Below are 13,658 nucleotides of genomic sequence, written 5' to 3'. Positions count from 1 at the left end.
AAATACAACACTAAAAATAAAAGAATCCCTATAATTTCATTCAGAACCGCGGCGCTGCTATTCTTCTTCTTCTTCACCAGATTTCTCAGAACCGGCGCGCCGCTCTTCTTCTTCACCGGATTTCTCCTCCAAGCTTCTTCTTCATTTCGGTATTTCTCTTCCCATCTCTATTTTTAATACACAAAGATTTGGGACTTGAATCAATATTTCAGAAATTGAAAAAGGTGTTTGCGTTTGGAACAGTAGAAACACAAATATGCGATTCTACTGTTCAAAACCTGATCAGAAACGCAAAATGGCATGCGATTTGCACTACCATTGGAGTGAATTCCTTACTGCATTTTGCGATTTGCTGTACCATTGGAGATGGTACTGGAACATGTGCTGAGAGGAAACTGTTCATAAATGACAATAAATTATTAAGCTGATAGATCGTTAAGTTTGAAGGTCAATTCTTTGCTGTATGTTGGACCCATATCAGCAAAAGGATATTATCTTTTCACATCACTATGGGCTATGGCTTTGTTTCCGTGCTAGTGGATCCGTGTGGTAGGAACTTGAGTTTTAGTTGCCAGTACACTCTTTTTAGCTTGATTCCCTCTTTTAGGATTGATTTACAGTGTTTGCCCTTTAAAATTCACATGCAGGGGACATTTTTAGTTTAAGTATTTTGAAAACTGGATATTGTTATGATTCATTTTTACTAATGTTAGTGGAATGTTGTCTGATTTTGTCATCAGGTTGCTATAAGATTAGGATCATAGGTAATAGGAGCTCTATCCGGAGAAGAATGACCTTTTGCCTTTTGGTTTGAGGATTCACAATGTCGGGGGTACTGAGTGTAAGTTTTTCTCTCCTCGTAGTTCACTTGGTTAAAGTTTCTGGTACTGTCAATTAGCTAATTTATGCTTATGAAACGATATATTTAAAAATTAAGAAAAGAAAATGAAATAGAATATGACTGTTGTCCCTTGTTTCACTTACCTGAGATAGCTAATATAGTCTTTCATTTGTTTTTGGATTATGTATGATAAAATTAACATGGAAAATGTGGACCCAGTCAGGTTTGAATGGATCAAATTCAAATATTCCGGATAACACTGGAAGAGCTTTTGCAACTTCCTTTTCTGCGCAATCAGGTTCCTCCGGAGCTGTCTTAAACCAGTCTGGCGGTGTGTGCTATAAATTGCTCTTTTTGAGATTTATTTCCGATTCAGAATCAGATGAATGAAGTAAATAATGTATTTTATCATCTGCAGGTAACCTTCAAGGGCTTCACAATATCCATAGTAGCTTTAACATGTCAAGCATGCCCGGGCCTTATGCATCAAGAAATTCAGGAAATATTGGTGGTCTTCCAAATGGTGTCCAACAGGCTCCAGGAAGTGTGTCTAATGGGAGATATGCGATAAATAGTCTTCCTAATGCACTTTCTCAGGTAAATCCATTATCTAAATTTGGGATGAGATTAATAATCTGATATAGTCCACGCATTGTCCCAGTGATGGGTCTTATATCTTATTACCCTTTACTTATTAAAGAAGTTAAGAACTGATGATGACCTATTGATGCAGCTATCTCTGGGAAGTTCACATGGACATTCAGGTCTTAATAATAGTGGGGGTACGAGTAGTTATTTGTTCATTTGGTTTACATATGCTGTATTCTGGCCTGGATTTCTGAGGACTCTAATTGCTACAATTGGATGCTTTCAGGCCCAGGTGTGCTTCCAAATATGGGAAATTCAGGGAGAATCACAAATACTATTGGCGGTCTTGTGGGTGGGGGCAATGCTTCAAGGGGTGCAAGCTCTACGGGCGTTGGAAATATCCCTGGTCTTGCATCTCGTTTGAATCTGGCAGGTAATTATTTGTCATATCTCGGTGCAATTTTCTGGTAGCTATGACATGTACTGTTCATTACCTAATTTGAAAACAAAAAGGCATATATTGCAATGCAGTTATTTTCTGAAAAATCAAGCCTAGCTGGGGACTGCACATAAGTAGTTGCTCAAAAAATTTAAAACCAAATGGTGACTTTTCATCGTATGCTGGTATTGGATTTTGGAATGCTGTATCAATATTTTCTATATTGTGTTGGGAGAAGTTTTGTTTAAATTATGGACTCCAATCAGAGTCTGCATCATTCCTTTTTCTTTAATGCTATTGATTGACAGATTGATTTTTCAGCTCCGCAGGTGGTATCCATGCTGGGCAATTCTTATTCTGGTGCTGGTGTGCCACTTTCTCAAAACCAATTTCAAGCTGGGAATAATAATTTTAGTTTTATGGCATTACTAAATGAGTCAAATGCTCATGATAATGCTACTTTTGATGTAAATGACTTTCCTCAGCTATCAGGGCGTCCTCCTTCAGCTGGTGGCTCCCATGGTCAAATAGGTTATTCAATTTAATTGCAAATTCAATTTTATTTTCCTTTTTGAAGTAGCAGTATAATTTATCTTTAAATGCCCTTGCTGTGAAGGTATGATGCAAAAGCATAACATCGGTTTTGGTCAACAGAACCAAGAATTCAGCATTCAAAATGAAGATTTCCCTGCTTTACCAGGATATAAAGGTGCTTCAATATCTGTATTCCTCAAATTGTGGGATATGTTTACTACGGCTCTTTTGAGGGATCCATCCAAACGGAAGTCCAGATGGTTTTTGTTGTCCTGTGTAATTCCATTTTCCTTAAAGAGAATCTCAATGACTATTATTTCTCATTAAATATTATATACTACCTTTTATGGTATGAAAGATAGTATGCTACTGGAATACCTTTTGTAATCTTATGTTAATAGAAATTTGAGATTAATGTCAATAATAGTTGTAGTGCCTCTCCCAAGGCAATAACGCTCTGTCTCATTAAAAAACTGTTCTTTATGGTTCATGGTCATACTCATTAGAACTTTGCTTTTTTAGATTAAATTTTCACAAATGTCGGTAGTCCTTACTCATAGCTTTACTTCTGCTGAGCATATACCCAATAAATGTGTGACTTTCATGATACTAAAACACTAAAGTGGCCATCTGACTGAACTTTTAGATAGAAATATTCCTTATTAGGTGTATCTGAATTAGTAGAATGCATGTGGAATGTCCACCAGAGGAAGGGCATGCTAATTAGCCATTCAGGATGTAAAAGCAGACATTAGATTGGCAATGAGAAATATCTAATAATAACATATATGGAAAGTCACTCCTTTTAAAATTTTGACCATTACATATACTGGATCTAGTTTTTCTTTTTGGATGGTGATTTTTTATTGGTTAGTGGTTGAAGTGTTCCATATCCTTTCTGTTGATGTGTTCTGCAGGTGGTCTTAATGTTGGTGGAAGTGCTGAATATACCATGAATGCTCACCAAAAAGAACAGATCCATGACAGTATGACAAATTTAATGCAGCAGTCTCAGCAATTATCTGTAAGTTACTGTACTTGAACATTTGTTTCATCTAGGACATTGTGATTGTGACCTAATGGTTGGATGCTTTGGATTTCCAGATGGGGAGGTCTTCTGGTTTTAATTTTGGTGGAACCTATTCATCACATCATCCTCAACAACATCGTGCTTCCTCAATAAATGGCACAGGGGTTTCCTATCTAACATCGGGCAACTCAGATCTTCATTTTCATGGTCCTGAGGTACAGGACAGCCTATGCTTGTTATAACCAATACTATTTGTGGCTTAATGCCTTTTGACAAAATTTAATAGTTTGTCATCATAGATTTTGTTATCTTCCCTCCTTTTGTTTTGTGAAGGTTGTGTTTTTCTTAATTTTATAATGTGATAAACATCACTTTCCAAGGCCTATATAATAGGTCTGGCAAGCATTGCTTTAGGACTTCTAATTGCTTGGGATCTTATGATCATCTTGTGCAGCAGTATCAGCAATTCCAGCAGTCCCAATCTCGTTTCATAAATCCATTTAGAGATAAAGACATGAAAGCCACACCGGGATCCCAAAGTGTACCGGATCAATATGGGATGCTTGGTCTGTTAAGCATCATAAAAATGGTAAATCCAGCTTTGACCTCTCTTGCTCTGGGACTTGATCTGACAACTCTAGGTTTAAACTTGAACTCATCTGAGACTCTTCACAAGAAGTTTGCATCTCCCTGGTCTGATGAACCTGTCAGAGGAGAACCTGAGTATAGTGTGCCCGAGTGCTATTATGCTAAACAGACTCCTCCTTTGAAGGTGAGATTACTATGTTTCAGCTTCAATATGCAAGAATACTTGGTCTTATTACGCTAAACAAGCTCCTCCATCGAAAGCAAGATTGTCAGTTTTTTGTGTGTGTATGTGTGTGCGCGCAAGAATATCATTTTCTACCTTCCTCACTTTAAGTGTTTTTTATTTGTATTTGCAGCAAACCTATTTCGCAAGATTCCGGCCAGAAACATTATTTTACATCTTTTACAGGTACTGAGTTATCAGTTTCTCGGACTGTTTAATCGTTGGTAATGATCATGCTAATTTTGTGATTCCAATTTCCTGTTATAGCATGCCAAAAGATGAGGCACAACTTTTTGCAGCAAATGAACTGTAAGTTTCTCCGGTCCTAATCGTAGTCTCTCTTCCAGCTTTCTTTTCACATATTACACAAAAATTTAGTAGTAAAATTCCCTTAATTCCAAAGATAATAGTGAAATTTTAGTTGATTTAATGCTTGTATAGTGATGTCTCATATAACAAATGCTAGTTAAAAGCATATAATACAATATAGTGTGCATCTGCTACCAAGCATTCCATATTAGTATTAGTCCGTCTTCATTATGATCATATAATGTCTTCACGAGTTCCATAAGAATAAGTTCATTAGCCATGCAGCACCTTATAGATGAAACCCCCCGCCGATGTGCATGACAGGTGGACAAGTTTGCAACCTTTAGAAGACTGAAGAAAGCGATTGAGTTGGAATATTGGTTTTCATAACACATGTAGGGCACATAAATTAACGAGATTCAATACAGCCATTATCACTAGAATTGAAGTAATGTGAAGTTGCAGGATGCTACGGTTGGTTGAATGGCCTCTGGCATTAGTTATGAGAACCCTGATTGCTGCTATTTTCTCTTTACGATCTTATTCACACTTTAGATTGCCTTTAAGCATATGTTTGACCTTTCAAGTTTGGATGTGGTTTTCATGGGAATAATTTAGATAGGGATTAGGTACATGCCATCCCCTGAACCATTTTGTGGGCTTGACACTTTAACAATTTGTTTTGTCTTATTTAACCACCCCCTAAACTGTAATAGATGGAGCAAATTAGCCCCCTCTGTGACAGTTGACTTAATAGCCATCAATTCATATGTTATTTCACCTTTTCTTTTCTTTTATTTTCTTTGCTGCATTATGTTTTTCTTAAGTTATAACTTATAAGTATAGACTTTTAATGTTCTACATTCAAACAATAAAGGAAGACTATATGAGATTATCCCAACGTTTAAGATCTCCCAATATTTAAACTGTAACATTTTGGTGCTCACATCTAGTCCGTGGCACAAAAATGTTTCTGTCACATTTTTCGGTTGTGGAAAATTGACGTGTCATGCCACTATGCCAGAGGGTGACATGAATTTCTCCACTCGCCACGTTGCTTAAAACGACATCACCCTTTGGCGTGGCACGGCAAATTTCCGAGACCGGTACATGTGCATCGTCATGTTTTTGTGTGATTGTCTGAACGTTAGGTGCCAAAATGTTACAGTTAAAGCATTGTAATATTATACGAAAACAATAATGCTAAAAAAAGAAAAGAAGAAAAAGAAATAACAGCTCGCTTAACGGCTGTAAGTCAACTGTTATGTAGGGGCTCATGTGCTTCATTTTTTGTAGTTCTCATTTGCTTATAGTTCAAGTGTTAGGTTAACCTTGCGAGATAAGTCTGGGCTATATGTAGTTGTGTTCCTTACTTTTTCTAGAAGCCCTTTTAGTAACAATAGGTGCTGGTAACATTGTCAAGCTAAATAATGTAGCAATCATCCACACTTCGTTTCAGAATAAGTACATATTTCAATTTGTATATTGTTGAAGAATCATATCTGAGCCCATTTCTTTAACATTTCATTGCAGTTACAACAGAGGGTGGTTTTACCACAAAGATCTGAGGTTATGGTTTACAAGGGTAAAGAATATGGAACCTCTTGTCAAAACAAACAGTTATGAGAGGGGTTGCTACTTCTGTTTCGATCCCAATGCGTGGCAAACAGCAAGAAAGGTTTGTATTACATTATTTGAAATATGTTTTGGCCGTAGATGTTTTATGTAGGTTGAGGAATATGTGTATGTTCCTCTTGTTGCAGGATAACTTCGTCCTTCAATATGAAATGGTTGAGAAAAGACCGGCGCTACCTCAGCAATAGCCAATAAAATTTTCTCCCGTCTCCCTCGTCTGATCACTTTTTAGAATTGAATACATCATAACAGAGAATATTGCGCCGATTGCTATATGTTGTACTTTGAACCACACACCCCCTTTTTCTAATTACCAAAGAAACTATATTTAACGTTCCCGTTTTGAATGCTTGTAATTATCTCTTTACCTGAGCCGGAGGTAGAGAATTGTGTTCGACATGTCACCTCTCCGAGCTTGGCATGATGTTAGATATGTTGCAGTGCAGGATAGAGTAAATTTCTGTAATCTGAGGCTAATATTGTGTTTTATTTGGCTGGATGCTGTTGCAACTAGTCTTATATTTTGGGAAGAAAAGTTCTATTATTGCAATTTCTGATGGTATTGTTTCACGAGATGTGCTTGGATGGCATGGCGTGTAGTTTTTTCTAATGAAATTTAACTTATTTACTTTTAACTGGTCGTGTAATTTATGGATTGAGCAAAGGTGTAGGTTAATCAGTTTGTTTTTTGTTACATTTTGGGTTTCTCTTCTCCATCATGCTAAGTTAATTTAGATTGGTTTATATATTAAATTTTTAGTGTCTTCTTTAGTTCTTGGAAATATGTGAGCTTAACACTATCGTTATAAGACTATTTTAGGGTTCTTTCAAGTACTTCTTTTGTCCTATTGTTAGTTGCATTCTTTTCAATTTCAATTGTCCCATTAAAAAGCACTCATTTTATAAATGATAGTAATAATTAATTCTTGAAATAGGTTTTATCGTTTTTAATCAATTCACACTACTTTTCGGGTTCATTTATTTTGATAGAAAATGTATATTTTCATTAAATTTTTTTTCCACAATTTTCACATGTTTACCAAGATAGAAAATTTTCTCCGATCGCATTGTAATATTTTCTCGCACAACTCATTTTCACTCATTTTCTCTAATATTGAATATTGGAATGAATAATATTATCTTTTGATAGTGGACATATTTTCATCTATAGTAAACATATGATAAAAAATGAGATAAAATAATACTCTCATATTTTGTTATTCATCATTTTTCAATGAAAATTTTACAACCAAAATAAACGCACTCTAATTCTCTACTCAAAAGTTTTGTTTTGAGACATTAACATTGAGATGTGAGGAGTACTATATTTTAAGTGCATTTTAAGACATTGTTTTTTTAGGGAATTTTATGACTTTTTCTAGTACTATTTGAATTTCATACTATGATTATCAAAGTAAACAAAAAAAATTATTATATATATATAAGATTTAAATTAAGTAATATTCCCTTCGTCCCCAAAAATTGTGATCCAAGGGAGATGACACGAATTTTAAGAAAAGTATGGTAGTTGTATTTAAGTGGAGATTGGTCCCACATCTTATAAATAGTGAGAGCAGAAATTTGTGGGGTTATTTTCAAATAAAGAAATGTCACAATTTTCAGGGACATACCGATATAGTAATAAGGTTACAATTTTTAGGTATGAAGGGAGTAATATGTTGTTAGGTGGTATGTAGTACCAAATTTGAATCACACATTTTGTGCATGTGGACACATAAAATGCTATATATGCCAGCAGGCTTCTAGCACAGAAAACACTGAGAGGTAATGTAAAATAAGCAGTTTGGAAGAAAAAAAAATGCGCAAAGTGTTATTAAATTCACGCGGATCCAACACTCATATGTTTGAGTTTAACTATATACATATTGTGTTCAGACAACCTTATGTAAAAAATATTTTGATTTTTTGGGATGACCACCGGCGCGCGAGTCAGGTGGTGGCTGCCACCTGCTCCTCGTCTCGTATGTTGCAACACTGACAACAACTCTGTCGTCTCCATGACAAACCAGAAACAAACCCTAAATCAGTTTTAGGAAGAAAAAATGCACACGAGTATTATTAAATATACGCGAATTCCAGATTTATGTATATTTATGTTTAATTATATGCATATTATGTTCAAACAACTTTATGTAAGATGTGTTTTGATTTTTATGGATGACCACGTGTGCGGAGCACGCGAGTCACCAACGGCGTGGCGGCCACCGCCTGCTCCTCATTTCAGATGTTGCAACACCCAACAACTATGCCGTCTCCATGACAAACTAACATCAAACCTTAAATTTCATTACGATCTTTAGTAATAGGTCCTAGTCCAATTTGGATCCCAAGATCCAGCAATTTCATTCTGTGATGGGACCTTACGGCGCTGCTGACGGTGGTGGAAATGGATCTCCCTCTCCATTTTTGTGATTATCGTCGGCCTCATCAATCCAATATTCCTGCCATTGCCGCTAGATTAAACCCGCTCGAGCCAAAATCTTCTCAACATAATGTTGCACTTTTGTGTGCAATAGTATATTTGTATTTTAACATCATGTATATTTATATTTAACATTATGCATATTATAAACGTGCAAAAAGCTTAAAAAATACAAAAAAATCTTAACCATTAAATATTTAAGGGACAATAATATCGATCCGTATTTTTTTTGTCCTGTAAAGCTCCACCACATATCACGTTTCTAGTGTGTCCAGATGAACAAAACATTTAGTTCAAATTTGATACTCCCTCCGTCCCGACAATTCCTGAGTCATCGAAGGAATTGAATAAAGGACTACCGATCTAGTAGCTAGGAAGCTATGAGCTAAACGCTCCGAATGGGGAATAAGGAGCTACCTTCTCTGTAGCTAGGAGCTATGTAGCTAATGAGCCCTTATTAGGGCCCGCTTGAAGAGCTAGATATGAGCTACTGATAGGATACAAGGCCACTATAACGACCTTAAACAGCATTTAAACGACCCTTGCGATAGAATGTATTACAAGGCTTTCAAACTCTTGTTTTAAGTAGGCTCACTTCTTTTGGGAATGGAGATTAAGAAAACTTACTTTTTAGTAGGAAAGTGGTAGTAAAGTGGTGTGGTCCACACCAATTAAGTACAACTTTTTTACCCAAAAAAGAAAATGAGCCTATTAGAGTGGGACATCCCAAAAAGGAAAATGAGCCTATTGGAGTGGGACGGAGGGTGTACTACATATTATCCAAGACTTAGACACTACATGATCTTATTCATATATAAGTGTGTGTGCAAGCGTGCGCATGCGTGTGTATGATGGGGATGGTATTAGGGCTCACTTTATTTATCATGAAGTAGCCAAAATACCCACATAATATGTCCAATAATTCTGAAGGAAGGCCCACAGTTGAAGAGGTTTGAAGAGATCCACATAGATGGAGGTTGAAGACAACGAACATATCAGAGCTAAAGTCAACATACAAGAGAACTAAGAAGAAAATAGTAGAACACAAATGACGGACTTGCAGAGCAGATGCTATGCAGATCTGGTGACGCCCTTGAAAAACACTAGAGCTGAAGATAAAGAATGAGGAGTCGAAGGAGACCACCCAAAGAACTATGAGAATTCGATACCAATCAACAACGCTGATATTCAAGAACTATGAGTGATCCCGTAACCATTTCTGCAGGTGGTCCCATAACAACCCCTTGACACATGGAAGCTATTGAATATTCGTTGTCGGCCAACACGGCACTTGAAGATCTAAAGAGACGAAATTTCCCTTCCACCTCAAGAATAATAAAGCTGAAATGATGGAAATGACCATCTGTATTCAGAGTTGAAATTATCAGAATAGCCCTTCATTGTAATAGTCTATAAATAGCATGAGAACCATCATTGTAAAGGAGACATTCAATATTTTTCTAGCAAAAAACCTGTCAAATTTAATACAAAGTTTAAAATTTAAGTTCATTTATTGCTCTTTTTACCGTTAGGATTTCAAATCTCTCATCCCATTTAAAACTTCAAATATCATCCACACAATCTCCCTTTAAGATAAAAAATCTGAAGTCCATCTAACTTAAGATAGTATCGGAGCTCTGTTTTGGTCAATTCATGTTAAAGCAAGATCGGAGCCCTATTTAACATGTTATTATCTTTTATTTTAAATTCATAAATCAATTTGCGTAGTTTATTTCTGTATAAACCCATGATTAATAATAGAATCATACATTATTATGACATACAAAAATATTTTATATAAAGAAACATTGTCATAAGAAGAATGATTTCTAAGTTTCTATTAGAGATAATTTTTTTGAAAAAGAAACGAAAGGGAGATGCAAGAAATAAATCCAAGTTCTCATCCCCTTCCTTCCTCTTTCCCATATAAAGAAATGAAAAAGAAAAAGAGAAAAATATAGCGAGATACTCCCTTCCTCCATGAAATATCTTTTTAAGGGGAGACAATATGAGTTTAAAAAAGTTAATTGTATATTTGATGAGTGGAGAAGAGGTCCCATAAATTAGAAAAAAATGTGATAATTGATTTATGCTTAAATTACTCTATTTTTAAGGGTTTGTATGTGCGTATTTTAAGATAATCTTCTGGAAATTGGTGCGTTTTATGGTGTATTTTATGCTTTGCAGGAGATTTAGGCTTTCGAGATGGAAGAATGCAATTTTGGAGAATTTTGAATGAATTTGGCGTTTTCTAGGTGTTCTGGTATCCAGAGCAGAGGAACCGACATCTCCAGAGCAGAGAAACCAATCGCCAGAGAAATCAAAGACCAGAGCAGAGAAATCAAATCACCAGAGCAGAGGAATCACCCATTCCTCTGCAGAGAAGCGCCAACATCAGAGAAGTGAAGCCCAACGCTCATAAGTCAGAGCAGAGAAATAACCATTTCTCTGGATGCAGAGCAGAGAAGTGAAAAGTCAGAGAAATCAAATCTCCAGAGGAGTCAATAGTCAGAACAGAGAAATCAAGAAGCCAGTGCAGCGGAATCGAGAAGCCAGAGAAATCACCCATTCCTCTGGCGATAGCAGAGAAATCACCATTCCTCTGGCGATAGCAGAGAAATCATCATTCCTCTGGCGCGACCCATTCCTCTGGCGATAGCATTACCCTGGCGATAGCCGTTCCTCTGGCGAGAGCTGCGAATTCGGCAAGAGTGGGAGTATTTTTCCAGAGCGCGCATCCAGCTGGAGAGTTGCCTTATTTTACACGATTCTATTACCTTTAGAATTCTACTTTGCATGGCAACTTCCATGGTGATCGTAGGAAATCTGAAAACTATAAATAGGTCCTCTTTTGACCTATCTAGATACACCGAAAAACCCTAGCATTCATATTTTCAGTTTTATAGCTTTAGAATATTTTAGCTTTCTAGTTTTCAAGGCTTAGATCAAGATTGAAGATTCAAGCCGCTACTTCAGTTTTTCATTTGGTTTTTATATAATTTGTTTTTACAATTGCGTTGAATTTAATTATGTTTATGTTTGATTTTATTATGTTTGGCTAGTTCTTTTATTCTGAACCTAGGGTTTGTACATAGCTGATTAATTATGTGTGTATGATTTATTGATATCAATTTGCCTTCCAACTTGTGATTCATGATTCCTGGTGCTTATTTTCTTGTGAATTATCTGATCAATGATTTACATGTTTAGCTGTTCAGTTTGAGTCTTGAATGCGATAATTGTTCAGCCGATTCAGGAATGCATGATATAGTGTTAGCCTTGAGTCTTGAATGCGATAGGTGAAGCTATAGGAAGCTATTCTTTATGTGCTATTTGGAGTTAATTTATTCCTTGTAGTCTTGAATGCGAAAAGGGGTTAATTAATCTACGTTCATAGGTGTTCGTTAGAGAAACTTGTGAATAATATAGTGATCTTTCATCAGGGTTGGATTAAAATTGGTAATTGAATCAATAGGTTGAATGCATGCAGTTGATTAGTGAAAGTACATCCCTAGGGTCAGAGTTTTTCTTACATTTGAGTAATTATCATTATTTATATGTTCTTGAGTTTTTATTTGTTTAATCTTAGTTCGTAATTCACCTCTATAATTGTTTTGCCTGTTTACTGTTAGTGTCTGTTTAGGAAATAGATAGAGTAATTTCATTTTACAGTCTCTGTGGATACGATACTTGGTTACTTATTATTTGCTACAATTGCCTGTGTTAGTTGCAGTTTTTGTCGCTAATAAATTAGTGATTAATAATTAGTGGAATTATTTTCAAAAGTATTGGATTCATTAGTGAGAATGTGTATAAATATATGAGAATTGTAAGAGTGATAGTTGAATTATTTCTAAAAATGAACTAAAAATATGTTTTGTGGCTGGAAGAGTATTTTTTTGGGTTAATTGTCTATAAATACGTGAACTATACCCAAATTTTAATTTTTAACTATATCTATTTTTTAGTCAAAAAATACACAAACTTTTACATTTTTGGAATTTGACCCGAGTCCAAAGTTCGTTGGTTAATAATTTGATTGTCTGAATTCTGATGGCTATTCAAGGTACCATTGAAAGTTCTTGACGTTATCTTTCTAATGATACTTATATTATTGGGTTTTGATCACCAGAAGTGGTAAAAAAATGGTATAATAGTTGATGTCATGAAACTCTATAGTTTTTTTTTCAACCACTTTCGGTGACCAAAACCCAACAATATAGGTATCATTGTAGAGCTATTACCAAGATGCTTCCAATGGTATCTTTGGATTGCCCATCGAATTTCAGAGAATCAAGTTATTGGCCAACGAATTTTTGGAGTCAGGTCAAATTCAAAAAAATTTAAAATTTTAAGTATTTTTTGATAAAAAAAATAAAATAAATCTAATTAAAAATTAAAATTTAGGTATAATTTGTGTTTTTATAGGCATTAACCTTTTTCCTTTTGGGCCAAACATAACCAAATACTTGTTTGATGATTTTTCATGTTTTTATCTTTAGAGGGTGTTTGACTAAATTTATTTTAAAGAGCTTATAAGCTTTTGGAGCTTATAAGATGTTTCAAGAGCTTATGAGATGTAGTTTCTTGAGAGCTTATAATTTATCAAATTATTTGGATAATTGAGCTTATAAGCTAGAGAGAGAAAATCTTTGTTAGAAAAAGAAAATCGAAGTGAAATGAAATTAGAATAATATATGATGAAATAAAAAATTATAATTGAATTATTTTTGTAAAATGAGTGTTGCTTATAAGATAATAAGAAAATAAGTTGGAGTAGAGAAACTTATAAACTCTTAGAACTTATTTTCACAGTTTATAATCTGTTTAATAGCTTATTATGCCAAATATTTGAAATAAACTTATAAACTTATAAACAACTTATAAACTGTTTTAAAAAGCTTATAGACGATTTGGCCGTGCAGAACCCCTCCTTAGTCGTTACACGCACGAGATTTTTCATTTATTCTTATATTTATATTTCATTGATGAACAGTATAAGCGTACGTTTATATTCAAAAGCAACAA

The 13,658-nt window shown here is 35.1% G+C and overlaps 1 protein-coding gene and 1 non-coding gene across 4 annotated transcripts; one reads left to right on the top strand and one right to left on the bottom strand.

Annotated features, from left to right (window-relative positions):
• LOC130985149 (probable NOT transcription complex subunit VIP2) lies at positions 1–6,737 on the top strand. 3 transcript variants are annotated; one of them, XM_057907957.1, is made up of 15 exons: positions 1–149; positions 741–841; positions 1,061–1,172; positions 1,260–1,438; positions 1,575–1,623; positions 1,716–1,862; positions 2,190–2,399; positions 2,485–2,577; positions 3,320–3,426; positions 3,507–3,647; positions 3,887–4,204; positions 4,377–4,429; positions 4,511–4,552; positions 6,086–6,230; positions 6,316–6,737. In XM_057907957.1, the coding sequence occupies exons 2-15, from the start codon at positions 824–826 to the stop codon at positions 6,373–6,375; spliced, it is 1,674 nt and encodes a 557-aa protein (XP_057763940.1). In that variant the 5' UTR covers positions 1–149; positions 741–823; the 3' UTR covers positions 6,376–6,737. The 3 variants fall into 3 exon arrangements, with proteins under 3 accessions (XP_057763940.1, XP_057763954.1, XP_057763946.1); XM_057907971.1 differs by having other exon boundaries at positions 11–149; positions 3,890–4,204; XM_057907963.1 differs by having other exon boundaries at positions 39–149; positions 752–841.
• On the bottom strand, positions 1,089–1,169 carry LOC131007425 (small nucleolar RNA snoR35). Its single transcript, XR_009096126.1, has one exon. It is a non-coding gene; the product is annotated as a small nucleolar RNA snoR35 (small nucleolar RNA).
• Positions 6,738–13,658: the final 6,921 nt, after the last annotated feature.

The sequence above is a fragment of the Salvia miltiorrhiza genome, chromosome 1 (genome assembly GCF_028751815.1).
Source record: "Salvia miltiorrhiza cultivar Shanhuang (shh) chromosome 1, IMPLAD_Smil_shh, whole genome shotgun sequence".
Taxonomy (NCBI): Eukaryota; Viridiplantae; Streptophyta; class Magnoliopsida; order Lamiales; family Lamiaceae; genus Salvia; species Salvia miltiorrhiza.
The sequence above is the reverse complement of the archived record's forward strand: the minus strand, read 5'-3'. Positions and strand labels throughout refer to the sequence as shown.